Source organism: Juglans microcarpa x Juglans regia, chromosome 3D, assembly GCF_004785595.1.
Source record: "Juglans microcarpa x Juglans regia isolate MS1-56 chromosome 3D, Jm3101_v1.0, whole genome shotgun sequence".
NCBI classification, from domain to species: domain Eukaryota; kingdom Viridiplantae; phylum Streptophyta; class Magnoliopsida; order Fagales; family Juglandaceae; genus Juglans; species Juglans microcarpa x Juglans regia.
This window is the reverse complement of record NC_054598.1, coordinates 11,516,842-11,537,941: the sequence shown is the minus strand read 5'-3', so window position 1 is coordinate 11,537,941 and position 21,100 is coordinate 11,516,842. Positions and strand designations below refer to the sequence as shown.

At 37.0% G+C, this 21,100-nt stretch overlaps 2 protein-coding genes and 1 pseudogene across 5 annotated transcripts; 1 reads left to right on the top strand and 2 right to left on the bottom strand.

Moving 5' to 3' along the window:
- Position 1: 1 nt before the first annotated feature.
- Positions 2–1,114, bottom strand: LOC121255032 (annotated as a pseudogene).
- Positions 1,115–1,526: 412 nt separating this feature from the next.
- Positions 1,527–4,975, top strand: LOC121254689 (pentatricopeptide repeat-containing protein At1g18485). The gene has a single exon (XM_041154815.1). It carries the CDS (start codon positions 1,824–1,826, stop codon positions 4,785–4,787), a length of 2,964 nt encoding a protein of 987 aa, XP_041010749.1. The 5' UTR covers positions 1,527–1,823; the 3' UTR covers positions 4,788–4,975.
- Positions 4,976–5,640: 665 nt separating this feature from the next.
- Positions 5,641–14,708, bottom strand: LOC121254687. 4 transcript variants are annotated; one of them, XM_041154813.1, is made up of 8 exons: positions 14,531–14,708; positions 13,902–14,004; positions 12,844–12,999; positions 12,425–12,487; positions 12,273–12,320; positions 12,115–12,165; positions 5,989–6,055; positions 5,641–5,860 (listed from the first exon to the last, which is right to left on the bottom strand). In XM_041154813.1, the coding sequence occupies exons 3-8, from the start codon at positions 12,988–12,990 to the stop codon at positions 5,757–5,759; spliced, it is 480 nt and encodes a 159-aa protein (XP_041010747.1). In that variant the 5' UTR covers positions 12,991–12,999; positions 13,902–14,004; positions 14,531–14,708; the 3' UTR covers positions 5,641–5,756. The 4 variants fall into 4 exon arrangements, with proteins under 4 accessions (XP_041010747.1, XP_041010745.1, XP_041010748.1 ...); XM_041154811.1 differs by having other exon boundaries at positions 5,641–5,893; positions 14,531–14,701; XM_041154814.1 differs by lacking the exon at positions 13,902–14,004 and having other exon boundaries at positions 14,531–14,707.
- Between the last annotated feature and the right edge of the window lie 6,392 nt (positions 14,709–21,100).

Below are 21,100 nucleotides of genomic sequence, written 5' to 3'. Positions count from 1 at the left end.
ATCAATTATCAACATCTTTAACAGAATATAAGACAAGTATTCCTAGAACTGCATCAACAGAAGAATCACTTAATGGTTTAGCCTCCCCAACCTGGATAATAATAGCATCTCTAAAATCCAAAGAACTAATTTGTATGTACTTCAACACCCAACATTACAAAGGAGAAAAACAATAAAGACAACATCAGAATCCAGTGTTCAATCAGTGGCATTTGAAACAATAGTCATTGGCTCTTCCACATTGTTCCATCCACTTAAAGGTCTAAGAAACATCATGTTGTAAATCGTGTGAGTATTTTTCTCACATATGTCGCTCTAAGGCAAGATACTACCATGCTGCACATTACAATGGCAGGGCATGCTAATTCCTTGACACCACTAGTGGCCTTTTCAGGAGAACCATCTAGTAATGACAATGTGCGGGCTGTGAACTCTAGCATCTTCGAGTCTGTGTTCAATTCATTTCGGATGCCAGTACAAGTTTCAGGAAGGCAAAATAACATCAGCAGAATTTTAGCTATAAGTGGAGCCATTATTACATCTTGTATAAATTCAAATTTGCAAGTGGAAAGAAATCGGCAGCCTCTGCTGCTACCTTAGCATACTTTTCCATCTTTCTGTTGGGATCCACACCAAAAAGCTGTACACCACCCTCACCAGCACAATACTTGAGATAAGAGCCAGTGCCAATCCCAATCTCCAATACTTGATGAGTCTTCCCTTTCAAATTACTAGACAATTTTTACTTGTAACCTGCGATCTTATCAAGCAACAAAACATTTCACAAAGTTGCAGCCGATGATGAGTACAATAGGATGATTTAAATAGTACCATACTGATTGACCTTAAAAAGTACCATACTGATTGATCTTCAGTAACTAACCTCCGCTTCATAAGACTTTATGCTTGTCTTCATAACTGATGCATCGAACTCCTTGTACCAATCCAGTCTCAGAGGGTGAACCTTGTTCAATACAGCCTATATGTATATATGAATATATTAATCTTGTGGAATGCTGCAGGTTGTGGTTTGCTGTGGACTATTGTTAAGAAGATGATGCAGAATTCCTTCTTGTTGGGGTGCCGCTCAGAAGACTACCCCATGTTTCTGCATAGTCTGTCCTCCAAACAATTATCATTCTTGAAAATTGTGTGGAGTATTGCTGTGAACTAAACTTCAAGACTCCTAATTGTCTCTCTTTTCCCTTCTTGATTGGCTTTATGTTTCATGCAGAACAAACTTCTTAGCAATTTTTGAATAACAGCACCCAAACAAGAAGAAATCAGCATGACTGCCCTGAGTTTTGAATAACAGACTGTGGCCCTGTGGGGTGCTGCCATAACATGACTGCCCTCTGCCCGGTTTGCTGTGGCTACATGATGCTTGTCTTCATAACCGATGCATAGAACTTCTTGTTGAAGAGGAAAACAATCCTTGTACCAACTTTTAGATGGAATATTTTTATTAAAGGTTGTAAAACAATAAAAATAATAGATAGATAAAAAAGGTTGCTTGGATAAAATTTTTGTTAGAGATGTTTTGGGTTTTATGAAAGTTGTTTTGGTTTTATTTTCTTTTTCTTTCACGAAAATCTAGTTAAACGATTAAATAAAAAGATTTTTTGATGAATAAAGATATTTTGCAGAAGGCAAATGATTTCTCCAACTGATCACTGAGACTGTGTGACCAAAAATGAGAAACCAAGGAAAAACTAATGACCTTTCGACAAAAATAATTTGTTTTTGAACATAAAATATATGTTTCTTTCTTGGTCGATGAAGAAAGACAAATGAATCGGTGAAAATAATTTTTGTCGGACGATATGAATTCCGTTGCACCACCATTCTCCCACCACCACCACCACCTCCACCACCATACTATCATCATTTACAGAAGGGTTCCCGTATCAAATAATAAACATTATCTTCGTCCAATCTTCACTCCCAAAGCATCTCTCTCATTCTCCACCCATACCCATAAACGACACACTGATTCTCCAGCCAGCAACTCTGCTCCACGCCTCTCTTTACTCCAAGAAATAAACAGGCTCTGCCAGTGCGGGAACCTCACCGAAGCCCTTAATTTTCTTCATAGAGACTTTATAAATGTTAACTCCGATTCAGCGGAGAGAGCAGAAGCTATGGGCGTCTTGTTACAGGCCTGCGGGCAGCAAAAGGATATGGAGACCGGGCGTAAAGTCCACGAGATGGTTTCGGCATCGACCCAGTTGAGCAACAACTTCGTTATCAATACCCGTCTCATCACAATGTACTCCATGTGTGGCTCTCCGCTAAATTCACGTTTAGTTTTCGATGGGTTACAGAGGAGGAATCTTTTTTTGTGGAATGCAATTGTTAGTGGGTATGCTAGAAATGAGCTTTATGATGGTGCAATTAGCTTGTTCACTGAGTTAATTTCGGTTACGGAGTTTAAGCCTGATAATTTTACATTGCCTTGTGTGATTAAGGCTTGTGCTGGGCTTTTGGATGTGGGCTTGGGGCAGGTGATTCATGGGATGGCAATGAAGACGGGTTTGATGTCTGATGTGTTTGTGGGTAATGCATTGATTGCAATGTATGGGAAATGTGGGTTTGTTCGGGAAGCAGTGAAAGTGCTTGATTGTATGCCTGAGAGGAATCTGGTTTCTTGGAATTCGATGATTTGTGGGTTTGCTGAGAATGGATTTTCTCAAGAGAGTTATGATATGTTTAGAAAGATTTTAGAAAGTGAGGAGGAATTGATCCCGGATGTTGCTACCATTGTGACTGTATTACCAGTGTGTGCAGGGGAAGGAGAAGTGAATGTGGGAATGGTAATTCATGGTTTGGCCGTTAGGTTGGGGTTGAGTCAGGAACTGATGGTGAACAATGCCTTGATAGACATGTATTCGAAATGTGGGTACTTGAACGAAGCCCATAATCTTTTTATAAGGAGTAACAACAAGAATGTAGTTTCTTGGAATTCCATGATCGGTGGTATTTCTAGAGAAGGAGATGTATGCAGAACATTTGATCTATTACGAAAAATGCAGATGGAACAGGACAAAACGAAGGTGAATGAGGTCACCATATTGAATGTTTTGCCAGCTTGTTTGGAGGAATCAGAACTGCCTTGCTTGAAGGAACTTCATGGTTATTCAATCAGACGTGGGTTTCAATATGATGAATTGGTCGCCAATGCTTTTGTTGCAGCATATGCGAAGTGCGGGTTACTGAGCTCTGCTGAGCACGTCTTCTATGGAATTGAATCTAAGACTGTGAACACTTGGAATGCACTTATTGGTGGCCATGCAAAAAATGGTGATCCGAAAAAGACTTTTGAGTTGTACTTTCAAATGACATCTTCAGGCTTCGATCCTGACTCTTTTAGCATAGGAAGTCTCCTTTTAGCTTGTTCCTACGTGAAATGCTTGAGTCCTGGCAAAGAGCTTCATGGATTTGTGTTACGGAAAGGCCTAGAAACAGATTCCTTTATTGGTATCTCTCTGCTATCACTTTACATTCATTGCAGGGAAGTGTTATCTGCAAGGATGTTGTTTGATAGGATGGAAGATAAAATTTTGGTATCCTGGAACGCAATGATTGCTGGTTACTCTCAGAATGGACTTCCTGATGAAGCCCTTGATCTCTTCCGTAAAATGATTTCTGATGGAGTTCAACCATACGAGATTGCCATAATGAGTGTGTTTGGGGCTTGCTCTCAGCTCTCTGCTCTGCGTCTGGGAAAAGAAATGCATTGCTTTGCTTTAAAAGCGCACCTAACAGAAGACAATTTCGTTGGATGTTCACTCATAGATATGTATGCAAAAAGTGGCTGCATAGAACAATCTCATAGGGTTTTTGACAGCTTAAAGAAGAAAGATGAGGCATCATGGAATGTTATAATTGCAGGATATGGAATTCATGGACATGGAAACAAGGCCATAGAGCTATTTGAAAAAATGCAGAGATCAGGCCAGAAGCCTGATGAGTTTACTCTAACAGGAATTCTAATGGCATGTAGCCATGCTGAGTTGGTTACAGAGGGGTTGAAGTATTTCAGCCAGATGAAAGTTTTGTATGGAATAGAGCCAAAATTAGAGCATTATGCATGTGTTGTGGACATGCTGGGTCGAGCAGGCCAATTGGACGAAGCTCTAAAGCTCATACATGAGATGCCTGAAGAACCAGATGCTAGAATCTGGGGCTCACTGCTCAGTTCATGTAGAATTTATGGTGATTTGCAAATGGGGGTGCAAATCGCCGAAGAATTACTTGAGCTGGAACCGGAGAAAGCAGAGAACTATGTGCTACTCTCAAATTTATATGCTGGGTCCGGGAAATGGGATGATGTGAGAAGGGTGAGGAAGAGGATGAAGGAGAATGGCCTTCGGAAGGATGCTGGTCGTAGTTGGATTGAAATTGGAGGTAAAGTTTATAGCTTTGTTGTTGGTGATGAGCTGCTGTCAGAGTCAAAAGAGATCCGAAACATGTGGAAGAGGTTGGAGGAAAAGATAAGCGAAATTGGATATAAACCAAATACAGATTCTGTGCTGCATGAACTGAGTGAAGAGGAGAAGATTGAGGCATTGCGAGGGCATAGTGAGAAGCTGGCACTTTCTTTTGGGTTGTTGAAGACGACCAAAGGTGCAACCCTGAGAATTTGCAAAAATCTGCGCATCTGTGTGGATTGTCATAATGCGGCTAAGTTAATATCAAAGGTGGTTGCAAGGGAGATAGTTGTGAGAGACAACAAGCGGTTTCACCATTTCAAAGATGGATTTTGTTCTTGTGGGGACTATTGGTAGGTGAAGAGGTCCGGAAGTGTTCATAATAATCTTTTATTTTATTTCGAGTGAAAATCTCTCAACAGCATCCAGCCACAACTGGGTTTTGCTTGCGCCGTCGACCATGTCGTGGGAATTCTTTTCTTGTTTGGTCAGTTAATTGTATTGAGAGAAAAAAAACGTATGAACAGTCACCATTGACCCAGTAATCCTTACAATGATCCTTGGGGATTCCAATTATAATATTGAACAATGTGTATTTTAGAAATTTGCGTTGATAAGATAAACTAAATTGATATCTACTTCCACCAAAAGAATGAACGGAAAGAATCCTTTCCGGGATGATAAAGTATCCAAAGAAAAGTTCTTGTCAGTCACTTTTGATGTATAAAATTATTGAGATATATAAAAAAATTACATAAAACAAACTCATAAATTGACGTGATTTCTTGATATTCGTTAAATCTATTTTATAATAAAAATAATTTTACAATCTAACGTACCACATCAAATTATATCAATTTGTGAATTTACTTTTATATAATCTTTTTATAACTAAAATATTTTTCAAAATATTATTCGCGGGCAGATCTCTCTTTCTCCTAGACTTTATATAAGAGTTGAAATTTATCTACCTTACAGTATTTTATGATCTGTAGTCTCATACCAGAAATAAAGGCAGTTGTATTTTTATTTAACTTCAAAAGCCTAATTTAACTCTTAAATCAATCTTTGTAGTATGAATGATCTTGCCTTTTCTCCTCGTGTTATCTACGAAGTTGTTTGGGAGGGAAAAGCAACAAAAAAAAAAAAAAAAAAAAAAATTATTGGAGATGGTTTGTAGGTACTCCGATAATACATGACTCGTTATAGCTAATGCAAAATTTGGTATGTTTTACTTATTTTCTTAAGCACAAAAAGGTCTGATATCAGCTTCTAACTTCATATTCAAGTGCAGCTTGGTCAGATATAAATTACAGCACATAACAGCTACTCGGGGCAGATCTGATCCTTTGAATCAGTACTTTTATTGTTGCCACCATCATAAATGTAATTGTTATTGTCGCCACCATCAAATGTGCTACCGTGGTCCTCTGAAGAAATGGTATTATTGTTGCCATCATCGACTGTTTAAAAAGAATAAAAGAAAAGGGGAGCTGAAACATGCAAATACTGGGTCAATTTCATTGATCTAGGACATGGATCGTGTATTACAACATACCTTCACCACCATCATCAGCAGGAGCATAAGCTGAGCGCCTTGAACGAACTTGCTGGTGTGGTGTGGGCTGATGATCATGATCAAGACAAGGGAGGGAGAGAGAGAGAGACGGAGAGAGAGAGAGAGAGAGAGAGAGAGAGAACATTGTTAGAAACGGCCACAGATACAAAAATAAAATAACAAACAAATATCCTTAGATGTATAGACTATAATTAACCTTATGCTGCTGTGAATTGACTGATTATATTTTGAACTTTATGTTTCCAATGATATGGTTGGTTATTTTTTATTTCTTTCTTCTTTCTGCAGAAGCTGCAATAATTATCACAACACGTGTTGCTCACTGTTTTCGTAAATGAGATGAGATGAAATGAGTTGAGATTAAAGTTAAAAAGTTGAATAAAATATTGTTAGATTATGTTTTTTTAATATTATTTTTATTTTGGGATTTGAAAATGTTGAATTGTTTATTTTCTTTTATGTGAGAATTTGAAAAAGTTGTAATGATTAGTGTGGATGGACATAGATTATGCTATTAGGAAAGACGAACCACCAGCAGTCACTGATACCAGCACTGCAGCGAACATCGTGCTTTATGAGCAATGAGAGCAATCTAATCACCTCAGCATGATGTTCATTAAGATTAGAATTTCTACTGGTATTTGTGATTCTGTCGATCAGCATGAAAAGGTTCGAGACTTGCTAAAAGCCATTGATGAACAATTTGTCACTTCAGACAAGGCACTAGCAAACACCCTAATCATGAAGTTCTCATTCTTGAGGCTCACCAGTGTGAGAGGTGTGCGTGAGCACATCATTCAAATGAGGGACAATATGACTCAATTGAAGAAACTCGAGGTTGAAATGTCGGAGTTCTTCCTGGTGCACTACATCTTGAACATCCTCCCACATCAATATGGACCATTCAAAATCTCATACAATATACATAAGGATAAATGGTCAATTAATGAACTCATGACCATGTGTGTTTAAGAGGAAGGGAGACTGATGATGGAACAGAGTGAAAGTGCAATGCTGGCAACGCGTGAAAATGGCAAATCTCAAGCCAATCAGAAAGAGAAAGGCAAAATACCTCCCAATGTGGTATTAAAAAAGATTCCAAGTGTTTTTTATGTAAAAAGAATGGACACATGAAGAAAGAATGCCCCAAATTTCAGAAATGACTTGCAGACAAAAGTAATCCAACCTCACTTGTTTGTTATGAATCTAATATTATTAATATCAATATTAACACATGGTGGATTGATTCTGGATCAACAATCCATATTTCAAATTTCTTGCAAAATTTACAAAACCCAAAGAAGCCAATGGGAAATGAGCAAAGCATTTTATCAGGAAACAAGATGGGCTTGCATGTGGAAGCTATATGAACTTGCTATTTAATTTTATCTAGTGGTTTTGTTTTAAAGTCAGAAAAGACCTTTTATGTTCCAAGTTTCTCTAGAAACTTAATTTCACTTTCAAGACTTGTATCTTTTGAATATTCCTTTAATTTTTCAAATTCATCATTCAGTTTATTTTATAAATCTGATTGTGTTGGGAATGGTACTTTGTCTGATGGTCTTTACTGCATTAATTTACAAAACAATACCACTTATGATTCAATGCATGTTCACACTGGCACTAACATATGTGTTATTAATGATGATTCCTCTAAATATGGCACTGGAGATTAGGTTATATCTCCGTAGACAGAATTAAAAGATTAGCAAATGAATGGGTACTTAATACTCTAGATTTTACTAATTTTGATACTTGTGTAGACTGCATAAAGGGAAAGCAGACCAACAAGTCAAAGAAAGGTGCCAATAGGAGTTCAGACATATTAGAGATCATACATACTGATATATGTAGTCCAGACATAGACTTGCGTGATAAAAAATACTTCATCTCTTTTATAGATGATAACTCACGATATATATATATATATATATCTCTACATGCTTCATAATAAGAACGAAACATTATATACCTTTAAGATCTTTAAGGCTGAAGTAGAGAAACAATGCGGTAAGCAAATTAAGATTGTGAGATCAGATAGATGTGAAGAATATTATGGTAGATACACAGAGGATGGACAAGCACCTGAACCATTTGCAAAGTTTCTTCAAGAGCATGGGATTGTTGCCCAATACACCATGTCTGGTTCACCGGACTAGAATGGTGTAGTAGAAAGAAGAAACCGAACATTATTGGACATGGTGCGGAGTATGCTTAGCAGTTCCAATCTTCCTATATCTTTGTGGGCTGAAACACTTAAGACGACAATATATATATTAAACCGAGTTCCAACCAAGGCTGTTCCTAAAACGCCATTTGAATTATGGAAAGGTTGGAAACCGAATTTACGATATATGCGCATTTGAGGATGCCTGTCTGAGGTGAGAATTTATAATCCACAAGAGAAGAAACTAGACTCAAGGACCATTAGTGGATATTTCATTAGATATGCTGAAAGGTCTAAATGTTACATATTTTATTGTCTATCTCACAGTACTAAAATTGTGGAATCAAGAAATGCAATGTTTCTTGAAAATGACTTGATCAGTGGGAACAATCAAACTAGGAACATAGTTTCTAAGAATGATCATTCAGAATCTCAACCTTCCACCTTAAGTGATAGATTGATTATTTTTTACAGCACCCCTCAAGTACAAACTGGTGTTGAACGACTAATCATTGAAGTTTCACAAGCTGACGACATTCCAATAGATCAGGTAGTTCAAGAGTTGCCAAGAACTTTTGAATAACAAGTTGAACCACATACTTTTCAGGAAGATGATGGTACAATATTAAGAAGATCTATTAGAGCAAATAGATCAGCAATTCCTAATGATTATGTTGTGTATCTGCAAAAATCTGACTATAACATTGGAGCCGAAAATGATCCTGAGTTCTTTTCACAAGCCATGAGTTGCAAAGAATCAGAATTATGGTACAATGCCATGAAGGAAGAGATGAATTCTATGAAGAGTAACGCAGTCTGGGATCTTATTGAGTTGACTAATGGTGTAAAAGTCATTGGATGCAAATGGGTCTTTAAGACAAAGAAAGACACATTGGGCAACATTGAGAGATACAAGACAAGACTCGTTGCTAAGGGATTCACTCAGAAAGAAGGAATCGATTACACGGAGACTTTCTCTCATATATCTAAAAAAGATTCCTTGATTGTTATTTTGGCATTAGTAGCCAATTTTGACTTAGAGTTGCAACAAATTGATGTAAAAACAACATTTCTCAATGGAGATCTAGAGGAGGAGGTTTACCTGAAACAGCCTGAAGGATTCCCCCTCTAGTGATGGTGAGCAATTGGTTTGCAAGCTCAAGAAATCCATATACGATTTAAAACAAGCATCCCACCAGTGGAATTTGAAATTCCATAATGTAATTTCTTCATTCAATTTTGTAGAAAATATTATGGATCAATGTATATACCAGAAGGTCAGTAGGAGTAAAATCTGTTTTCTTGTTTTATATATGGATGACATTTTGTTAGCAACCAATGATAAGGATTTGCTGCATGAGGTAAAACAATTCCTCTCTAAAAATTTTGATATGAAGGATATGGGTGAGACATCTTATGTCATTGACATTAAGATCCATAGAGACAGATTTAGAGGTATCTTGAGTCTGTCTCAGGAAACCTATATTAATAAAGTTTTAGAGAGATTCTGGATGAAGCATTGTTCACCAACTGTAGCTCCCATTGTGAAGGGTGATAGGTTCAATTTGAACCAATGCCCGAAGAACGACCTTGAAAGGGAACAAATGAAGAACGTTCCATATGTTTCTGTTATCGGAAGCTTAATGTATGCTCAGGTATGTACAAGACCTGATATTGCATTTGTTGTGGGAATGTTGGGACGATATCAGAGTGATCCAGGTTTAGACCACTGGAGAGCTGCAAAGAAAGTAATGAGGTACATTCAAGGAACCAAAAAATACATACTTATGTATAGACGGACGGACAAGCTGAAAGTAATTGACTACTCAAATTCTGACTTTACTGGCTGTATTGATTCATGCAAAACAACATCAGGATACATTTTTTTGATGGCCGGTGGAGCTGTATCATGGAGAATTGCCAAGCAGACTTTGACTGCCACTTCCACTATGGAAGTAGAGTTCATCTCTTGTTTTGAGGCTACTTCGCATGGTGTATGGCTTAAGAGTTTCATTTCTGGGCTTAGAATTATAGATTCTATCTCTAGGCTATTGAGAATGTATTGCGACATTTCAGCTGCTGTTTTTATGGCTAAGAACAACAAAAGTGTTGAGCACGTCAGCACTGAGTTAATAATCGCTGATCCTTTGACTAGGGCATGCCACCGTTGAAATTCAAAAATCATGTAGTGAATATGGGACTTGGTTCCATTATGTAATTTTTCATTGTATGAACAATGTTATTTTAATGAAATTCTTAATTATTTTTTATGTTTTTTTCTCATATTGATGTGCACCTTAATTTCATTTTGAGAAAATTCATCTGTATTGGACCAAAAATAAACATAGGATTTATTCATTAAGAAATTCTTGCCACATAAATTATAATATTTAAGAAATAAATACATAGTAATACATGGAAGGTAATACTCGTCATTAGAGGACTTATTGCTATGATTCATGTATTTATTACTTAAATGCAGATTAATGATGGGTTTAAGATGAAATATTAGATTAGAAGTGTGGACCAAGTGAGAAAATGTTGACCGTTTCTCACGGAGGTCGTTCGTGAGAACGAGTCACCAACTTCCTTAAGTTTAGGAGCCCTTGAAGTGGTTCACTCTACCTTATTCATCATGTTTATAGAACGTTAAAACTACTCTCATGATAAACTGAGCACATGGAACACGTAGCCACCAAAACTTGATGGAAGCTTCGGCTATAAATACTGTGTTTGGTCCCCAGACTCACTCACTCAATCCCCTTCAGTCTTACACCATCTAAATAGAGTAAGTAGAGTCTGGAAGTGCCAAATATTAGTGAGAGAGTGTAGCGAAACCATGAGGAACATCAATGGTTGGAAGTACTGTTCTTTGTCATTAAATTTGCCAATTCTGTTTTAAAGTGTTTTTCTGCATTATAGAATCGTCATTAAGCTTACAGTCCATCCATCTGAACAACCCATGCATGGATGGTTTTTTCTTTTTTGCTTTTTTCTTTTTTTACTATTTTGAGTAGGCAGTGGTTTACAGGTAGGATTTCATGACACTAACCCCAGGCAGCTCTATATATGCAATTCAAAACCATAATGAACAACAAAAGCATTGGTTTTTCTCATAGCATGTAATGACCGATAAAACTAATAAAGGATAGTTTGTGTCAATAATTTTGTTATGAGGTGTCTTGAATTCTGATTGAACAGTGCAAGTGTCGTAGGTTCGCTCGAGCGGAGGTTCACTCAGCTCGAGCGAAGTTAGACAGAGAGCTTCGCTCAACATTCGCTCGACACTCAGCTCGAGCGAATTCAGACAGAGAGCTTCGCTCGACATTCGCTCGACATTCAGCTCGAGCGAATTCAGACAGAGAGCTTCGCTCAAGTATCGCTCGGCATTCAGCTCGAGCAATATCCATGTCAGAGAGCTTCGCTCGACCCTCGCTCGACACCCAGCTCGAGCGAGTTCAGGCAGAGAGCTTCGTTCGACCCTCGCACAACTGTTGGCTTGAGCGAAGTGCAGAATATCTACGTTCGCTCGACACTCGCTCGAGCCAATGTTCACAAAAGTGAATTCTCACTTTTCCTATAAATATCAAACGGCGCCTCTTCTCTTCTTAGGACTTCAGAATTCATTTTACTCTTGTTTTAGTGTTTTCTTGAGAGAGAAGTCTAGAGAGAGTTTGAGAGATAACTTCCTTGTGAAGTTTTGTTATATTGATTTGTACTCCATCTCTGTTGATAGTGAAATCTTCGATACCGACCCCACCAGTGGATGTAGGCTCATTTTGAGTCGAACCACTTAATTCTTGGTGTTATTTCTGTGTGATTGTCATCAATTTCTTTTGTTTAGTTCCGCTACTATACTTCGTGTTAGTCTTAGCTACACTTATTCCCAACAAATTTGTTGAAGAAAAAAAAAACAAGGGTATCTTGACAGGAAATACCTGCAACTTTGGGCGGAGTGCTTCAAGGGGTCCTTTGGGCTTTTGGGCTTCCTGCTCAACACGTCAAAGGCCAAGATTTAAAATAGAAACATTACGCAAAGTTCAGAGTTATGGCAACTACAGTTATTTCAGTGTTCTAAAGCAATCAAAATGAGTACCTTTCCCAATGCCCAGTCCGCAGAATCAAAAAAAGCACGTTCATGATCCTCACAAAAAATCAAATTGCTTTGTGATGATTTTCGCTAGGTAAAAAGCTGATCTAAACTAATGTATTCTAAGAGAGAGAAGATAAAGAAGAAAAAACATTCACCTTGGATATCAGTGGAGGCTTCTTGGGTAATAGTCCCCCATACTTTTTCTTGATTATTTCCTCCTACAGAAGACAGAATAGAAGACGAACCTGATAAATCCCTATGAGACACCTGATGAGTATGGTATAATGAGAGTAAATTCTTAAAAACAAAAACCATTCTATACAAAAAAACTGACCAGCCAAACCACCTTAGATTTCACATTTCAGGCACTATTAAAAGGGGCAATAAATCACTCTGATTCTAAAATCTTACATTCCATTCTTTTCAGAGTATGTGGCTTGTATTGAAGTATGTAATAAAAGAAAAATGGAGCAAGATACCAGAAGTCTCTGAAGGTATAAATTTTCACCGTCCATATCCCGATTACAAAATGAGCCCCAGTACTTTCGTGTAAAATGAAGAAACAGCACCATACCTCCTGCTGTGGTGAAGGCATGAGATTCTCATGACTTTTATCCAAAGCTTTAAGCTCATCCATGGAACTGTCGCCGCCATCTTGATTATTAAGTGTATTATCTGTAAGCTCCTGCTCCTTTACATCCTCAATATTATTGCCTGACATTTTTGCTTTCTGTGCAATCGACAACCACAACTATGAACAAATGATTTTATATCTATCACAAATGAAAAACCAGACTTTTGAATGTGTCAAATAGTGGAGGCATTTTGGTTCGGTGTCCAAATAGCATAGAGAAATCGTACAGAAATTACACTGCAGACTAAATGAGTCCATTCATGTTGCCAGTCAACATAATAAAGTCACAAACATATGTGACATGTCTGCAAAATACGCAGAGAAAGTCCAGGAGTGTGATATGAATATTTTGGTTCATTGTCCAAACGGTATAGAGAAATTGCACAGGAATTACGCTGGAGATTAAATGAGTCTAGTCATGTTGCCAGTCAACATGATAAAGTCACAAACATTTGTGACATGTCTGCAAAATACGCAGAAAAAGCCCAGGAGTGTGATATGACTATTTTGGTTCATTGTCCAAACAGTATAGAGAATTGCACAGGAATTACGCTGGAGATTAAATGAGTCTAGTCATATTGCCAGTCAACATAATACGGTCACAAACATTTGTGACCTGTCTGCAAAAATACGTAGAAAAAGCCCAGGAGTGTGATATGACTATGAATTCATTCGATAGTGTCTGCACCAAAAAATATAGTGGTGACCATTACCCTTATACAACTGGTGCTAATGAACTAACTTCCATTCTTGTCATTTTCCCTCGTTCAGTACAGGTATTTGAGCATACTCATGATTATCTCTATTATCATCTCAAGAGGAATTTTGTACAAAAATTCTATTTATCATCCATTTTACCATTATCCTCTCAAAATCCTATGATGTGAAATCAAATGATTGGCCCACAAGTTGGACATAATAAATAGTCTCCAATCATTTGATACTACATAATGAGATGTTGGGAGGATGATGATAAAAGGGATGGTGGGTAGCATTACTTAGTCTCTTCACTATTTTCTTCTTTCTAGTTCACTGCGAATGAATGGATGATTGCTTAAGTATAGGTTCTGGCCACCAATCACAAATGTTCCTCAAAGCCGCCTGGACAAAATAAGACTCACCATATTATGTCATATTTATGAACTTTATTCTATTAGTTGTTCGAAAACCAATAACAGATTAAATACCAAATTATGTAAGAGGGCATAAAGATTTAAATTTGATCTGCGGAAGTGGTCAGAGCTAGAGTTAATACAATTAAGAGTCAAATCCATATTCCCATACTCATCCAAACTTTAAAATAAAAATTGTTATACAAGTCAATAAAGAACATCCCACTACCTAATTAAGAAAACGACTAGGCCAGTAAACAAAGAATTCATCCCAAGAATCATCAGTAATAAATCAAATGCCATAGAAAGAATGCTTCAAAAGTTTTTGAGCATTCAAACTATTGCCCATTTCACGCAAGTCAGAAAATGGAAACCGACCCAGGTGATAAAAGCTAATAACATCAAATGGTCTGATATTTCTTCGAAGAATAATGAAATTTTGATATTTATACTGATATTGACGAATACCAAGCTCATTAAGGCAAGGAAATAGGAGAATTTCAGAATAGGGAAACCTGATCGTAGCTCCGACTGAAAATATGAGGGAGGAATGAAGAGATCCGATTGCAGAGCAGAGGCGAGCCGCTAGAGAAGCTGCCCCGCCAGAATTCACCGTTTTGTCAGAGCGAATCTGCCTATGGATTGAAGAGTACGCAACATGCAGAAATTCTGTGAGCCTGGGGTAGCGGCTGTCATGGGCTTGGAGAGTGAGTGGGCTGGCTTCATGATAGATCATGGGCTTTAGTTCCCGCAACAAAAAACAATCATTAAAAGAAAAAAATTAAACATAAATATAAACGTAAATATCATTCATGTATGCTAATAGGAGACAATCCGTTTTTTCCCCATATAATAGAGTCTACCATGTATGCCATACACGAGTTGGCCTGTGTGAAGCATTTCAGTGATTTTTATTTTCTCCTAGTCAGCGAGTGATTTTTTCCTCTGTTTGCGAAACCCTTCTCTCTCTGTCTCATTTTCTTCTTCCCCAACCCTCGAAGGACGACTCCACTTGCGTCCCCCATCTCTCTCGCTGAAACAAACCTTCTCTCTCTCTCTCTCTCTTTCTCATTTTTTTCCTCTCAGTCTGTGAAACCCTTCTCTCTGTCTCATTTTCATCTTCCAGGACTCAAGAAAAATCAGCACCAACACACCTGTTCATGCCCCATTTTCTGGAAAATGGAAAAGAAAATAGAATTTGTGTACGCTTTGCGTTGTTGCAGTTGAATGGAAAATACAATTTTAAAAAAATATTAAATTAATTTTTTTGTTGAGAAACTCATGTAAATAATGTTATATATTTTAGGGTGAAACTTTAATGTGCCTATATCGTGTACGACGGAAGATTGGAAGGGGTGCGACAGAAGGTGTCCAGCCCCCAACTACGAGATTGAAAAAGAAGTTTAGAGAGAGAGAGAGAGAGAGAGATCACAAATGAAGATAGACTGCAACTAGAGTGAGGAAGAAGATGCGCAAAGAAAACATTGCAATTGACGTCACATCTCCATCTCCCTTTGCTTTGATGTTCATTTATTCAAAAATTCCACCATTTTCATATCTTCAAACCGCCCCTTAAGGATTTCAGTCAACCTATACATTTTCACCTCTCTTTTTAATTTTTTTTTTTTCCAACTTTGGTCTCGAGTTTCTTCAATAGTGCTGAAGTGGGTTGAATGAATTTTCTGGTCGAAACCCAAGGTTGCAGCGAAGTGGGTTGCAGGAAGGGATTTTTTGGTTGCAGCCCCAAGTAGGGTGCTACCCGCCCCTTATGGGGTGGGGCCACCCCTCCCCCGCCCCCCGTCCCCCACCCCTACATGGGCGGGGGTGTCAAAATCTTCCCCATGCCCTGCCTCTCTCATGCGGGGGCAAGTTACCCCGTCCGTTTGCCGGGATGTGGGGGTGGACCCCATCCATCCGCCCCCCTATTAGGCTTTCAGCTCAGCTTATTTTTTTAGATCCTAAATAGTCTAGAATCTATTTTTAAGTCTAGAATTTAACTAAAAATAAATAAATATGTATAAAAATTGAAAAAATATATACATATATATATAGATAGAACTATTAACTATATACTAAATTTCAACTATTAACTAATTAAGTAATAATCATCATTAAGGTACTAAGCTATTATAAATTACAATTTACAATTATACAAATTAAGACTCTAAGAGAACTAATAAACTTAAACTATTACAATATTACAAACTCTTCTAAAAATATTAAATATTATAAATTGTACTATAAACTATTGTAGCAACATTACACTTAATTGTAAACTAACAATTATAACTCATAACTTTTCAATTTGAACAATTTGGGATGGTGATGTGGCTGTGAGTTTACTGAGTGGTGAGTTATGTCGACTGCTATGAGACCGAAAATCAAGATCATAAACGTTAATAAGTTATAAAACCTGAAATATTAATAAGTTAAAAATAAAACAAATTAGAATTATAAAGTTATAAAATGAAACAAAAATTTAAAAAATTAAAATACAAAATACTAAAAGTACTAACTAAAATGAGATTGGGATTGGGCAATTGGAATTTGAGATGAGGATGAGGCAGATAAGCATAGATCAGTCATTAAGATTCAGCATATGTATATTGAGAATATAAAAGCTAAAAAACATACAAGCAAAATAATTATATACTAAAATATGATATAAAATTATAAATACAAAAAAAAAAAAAAAATAAAGGACAAATTGTGCAAACCATGGCAATGGTGGGTCCAATATAAAGTCATACTACATCGGAGGTAGCCGTAGACGTCATCTCATGTATCACTATAATAATAAAATTTGAAATGAAATTAATGAATATCAATTAAATAAAAATAAATTAATTAATAAGAAATTAGAAAATGAAATTAAAATAAATACTAGATCCAGGCAGATCACCACCATCCTTCTTGACGTCGGCCTCCTCATACTCAAGAACATCCGAAACATGAATTGGATTTCCCTTGATCCAATTTTGCATGCAAATCAAAGCCTCCACAGTGGTAGGAACTAATGAACTTCGAAATGAATCCAATACATGCCCTCCGGTTTTAAAGGCCAACTCTGAGGCTACGGTGCTAACAGGGATGGCCAAAAGACTATGGGCTATCTCTCCAAGGATGAGATACTTCACGACATTCACCTTCCACCAACTCAATATATCGAAGTCTCGTGAAAATGGTATTACCTCTGCTGCTAAGTATTTGTCTATCTCTGACTGAGCCTCTACATAACTCCGCATTAAGGGAGTCTGCTCAAACCTCTCACCCCAGTCCAATATACGTCTTTTTCCACTATCGACTTCTTGAACCTGTGGGGCGTAGGTGTAGGTGCTGCAATATTACCACCCCACAGGACGATAAACTCATTAAATAATCTACTAAGAGTTTCCTGAACCCTTACTACAATAAGCTCTGTCCATACTTGCCCGTACACAAGGCCCAATCCAAATACCATGCTATCTACCTTAAACCTCCATGAGGACCATACGAACTAAGTGTTTTCTACACTCATCGAGATCATACTTAGTATACCCCCTTAAAGTTGCACCCCCACTAGTCCCATCCACCATTTTTTAAAGTCAAATTTCTAGCCTAGATTGGCTCTTCTCTTGTAATGATCTTAATATTGAATTTTTTTTACATTGCTATTATAAGTGCACCTTTAATTGTGAAGTATCATATTTCCTATAGTGGCATTCATAGAATTTTTCACAATGGTTACACTTGGCTTGAGGGTTATTGGGGTCATCACTCTCTAATTTGGTGAAATGAGTCTAAACTATAGAAGCAGGTTTCTTGTTGGACTTGGGGCGGGGCAAGGTGTCGTAGGGGTAGGTGTTGGGCCAGAGGTAGGGGTTGGGGTAGGAGTAGGAGTATGTGTAGGGATAAGGGTAGGGGTAAGGGTACCATGGGCATGGAAAAGAGAGCTCGCACGAGAATCTGCTGGCATATCCATGAACTCTAGCAAACATAGCAAAAGTTGTAAAGAATTTTTACATAAAAATATAAGAATATGAAAGTATATAAAAAAACACTCAATTAAAAACACAACCAAATCATGCTATGACTACACTTTTGAAACTAAAACAAATTAGATCGATATTTAAAAATGGCGGAACGCATAAGAAAATTATTGGAAAGCTTTTCAATTCAAGATTTAAAGTGATAATGTATTAATTAGACATGAGCTTGAGCGCAAAGTGTGTATACTTTCCTAACATAAGTAACATTTAATCATCTCAAATATTAATAGATCATACAAAGATGTTTTTGGGGAATTAAGCTACAATTTCTATCCTTCAACTACTATTAATTATTTTTATAATTTGAATACGTATGTACTAAACTATCAAAGTTATCAACTTGCATCATAAATTAATTAACAAAATTTAATATTTTCATCCACCTAGTTTAAATTCTAACCCTTCATGTTGATAAAACAAAAAATAGGACACGCTAATAAACGATATTAATGTTAGATCTTATCCCACATTAATATAAATCCTCAAAATTTAATTAATAGCTTAAAGTGTAAATTGATAATTTTCGTAAAAAACTAAGAAAGTATTGATAGTAATTGGAATGTATAATATATATATATATATATTTTTAACCTAAGATTAGTTTATTACCATCGGCTTAATAGCTCAAAATTTAGTAATGATAGTAATTGGAACCCTAATCCGAAACCCTAAAATAATTTAGAGGTTTCAATCTTTGAAACCCCTAAATTATTTTAGGGTGAATCAAAACCCTAAAATAATTTAGGGGGTATTTCGAAAAAAATGAAAAAATAAACCAATCACGGAGAGATTCACACACAAACACACTGTACACACTGTTCATCAACCATTCAAACCAGTGAACCACATGCACAATCAAGTCTCCACAGCACACAATTCACAAAATCTCATCCTCCATCTCCGATTAAACTCATCCTTCCTCCAATCTTCATTCCATAAAATAAATATCACAAAAAATTGTAGTAGATTTAGAGTTTCTTACCTTTAGCGACGGAGATGAAGATGGAGTCACGGAAGGCTGCGGCGACAGCTACAGTGACGGCGAGCTATGGAGAGAGAGAGAGAGAGAGAGAGAGAGAGATTCTGGAGTGGGGACTGGGAGGGTGATTTCACGCCAGGGGGATTCTAAACAAAAGATGAAACGACGTCATTTTTCTTTTGACGAAACGGCGTTGTTTCGTTGTGGGTATATTTAAAAAAAAAAACCCTTCATGCCTGGGTTATTTATATATATATATACTTATATATATTTATATATATGGGGCGGGGGTTGCCCCTATCCAGCCCCTCCTTGAGGGTCAAATGTGCCGGGGGGGGGGGGGGGGCACTCGCCCCCCGCATCTGACGGATGGGGTACTCCGCCCCGTTGAACGGGGGCAGAATGGAAGTGGGGCAGGGCTCTGTTGCCCACCCTTAGCGACAAGGTCTGTCGCAAAGGATTTTTTTTTTTTTTTTTCTTCTGTAGGTGGGTGTTTCGATTACATAAATCTGCCCAAAATGCCCTTACTATGGTGTGAGTAGGTGTAAACTTTATTTTTGTGAAATGTGAAGTGGCAATTTTCTATTGGTGTCCATTAAACTCTATCTATAGGATGGACCTACCCAAAGAGCAACTGAAAGGGTTATTTATCTAAGTTTTATAAAATTGATAAATTTCTAAATACAACTATTTTAATATTGTCTCCAATAGTCGACACAAATCAATAGGATAAGTGACGTGTTTGTATTTGAGAATTAGATACAACCGCAACACATTTACAACCAATTCATGGCTTTGTAGTAAAATAATATATTTATAATAAAATTTAAACACATCAAATTAGTTTCAAAAAATTATTGTTTTATTATGAAATTGAATAAAAAGATGTGAATGGTGTTTTCTTTTTAAAACTTTTTAATCTCTAAGGCCCTGTTTCCATATAGAGATAGTTTCATCTAATCTCATCTCATCATTACAATTTTTTCAAATTCTCACACAAAATATAATAAATAATTTAATTTTTTTAAATCTCAAAACAATAATAATATTAAAAAATAATATTCTAATAATATTTTATTCAACTCATTTAAAACCATCTCATTTCATTTCATCTCATCTCATTATCCAAACAAGGTTTAAATTTCTAATAAAGAGCATTTTAAGAGAAGAAAAAAGCTACACAGCCTCCTCTACTATTTACATCGCACACTTTGTGCTTATATGTTTTTTTTTCCTGCTTAGCCTAAACTAAACGAATTTTTTTTTATATTTCTATTCAAATTTTCTCCTCCCCGGTTCTCCCGTACTCTCTCCCCTGCGTTCTCCCTTCCCACCTCCCCACCGGCATGCTCCCATCTTCGATCCTTTCTAACTAAAGCCTGAGTTCTCACCTCTGACCACTGTCTTCATTCTCGCACAAAACATATATGTCTTTTTTGTGGGAAAGCTTGATGAAATTGTTGTGAAATTATTCTCTCTATTTTGCTCTAACAAGAGTATGTCTTGGTGTCTGAATTGGATCCTTCTGATGGTCCCTTTGACCCAGAGCTTTCTAGACAGAGAGAGAAATATGGTTTGAGTTTCTTGCTTTCTTTTGGGGATTTCTTTCATTTTGATACCTTGTGAGGTAGAGGTTTTTTAAGATGGTTTTGATGGAGGAGACTTTGCTTGAAAATATCATACATCGGCCGAAGGTTGGTTGGACAATGAAGTAGGTGCAGCTGACAGAGTTGGAAATCCGGCAACTCTACCTTTCGTCTAAGGAGATCTTTCTCAACCAGCCTAATCTTCTCGAGCTCGAAGCTCCAGTAAAGATTTGCGGTACAAATCACAAATTAGTATTGCATACAATTTTTGTTGTTCTTTTTCCTTTACTTTTCAGTGCTTGATTTCTTTGCAATTCGAGTCAGTGAATGGTTGTGTTGGAATATACAAAACCAGATTGAGGCATTGGAGTTAAAGTCTCGAGATGCCAAACAAAGAAGTTTCAAAGAAGAAAAGGATCAGCATGACAGTTAAGTTAGTTTGAAGTCTTAAGAAGATGAGATAAGTTAGTTATGCCAGACGTTAAATTCTGT

Excerpts from the sequence above, each read along its gene's own strand:
- LOC121254687 (XM_041154811.1), bottom strand. The coding sequence starts at position 12,990 with ATGTCAGGCAATAATATTGAGGATGTAAAGGAGCAGGAGCTTACAGAT. Across the intron at positions 12,488-12,843 it reads TGCCTTCACCACAGCAGGAG|GAGGAAATAATCAAGAAAAA; the intron begins GTATGGTGCTGT and ends TGTCTTCTGTAG. Across the intron at positions 6,056-12,114 it reads CACTCCGCCCAAAGTTGCAG|CCCACACCACACCAGCAAGT; the intron begins GTATTTCCTGTC and ends CATGATCATCAG.
- LOC121254689 (XM_041154815.1), top strand. The coding sequence starts at position 1,824 with ATGAATTCCGTTGCACCACCATTCTCCCACCACCACCACCACCTCCAC.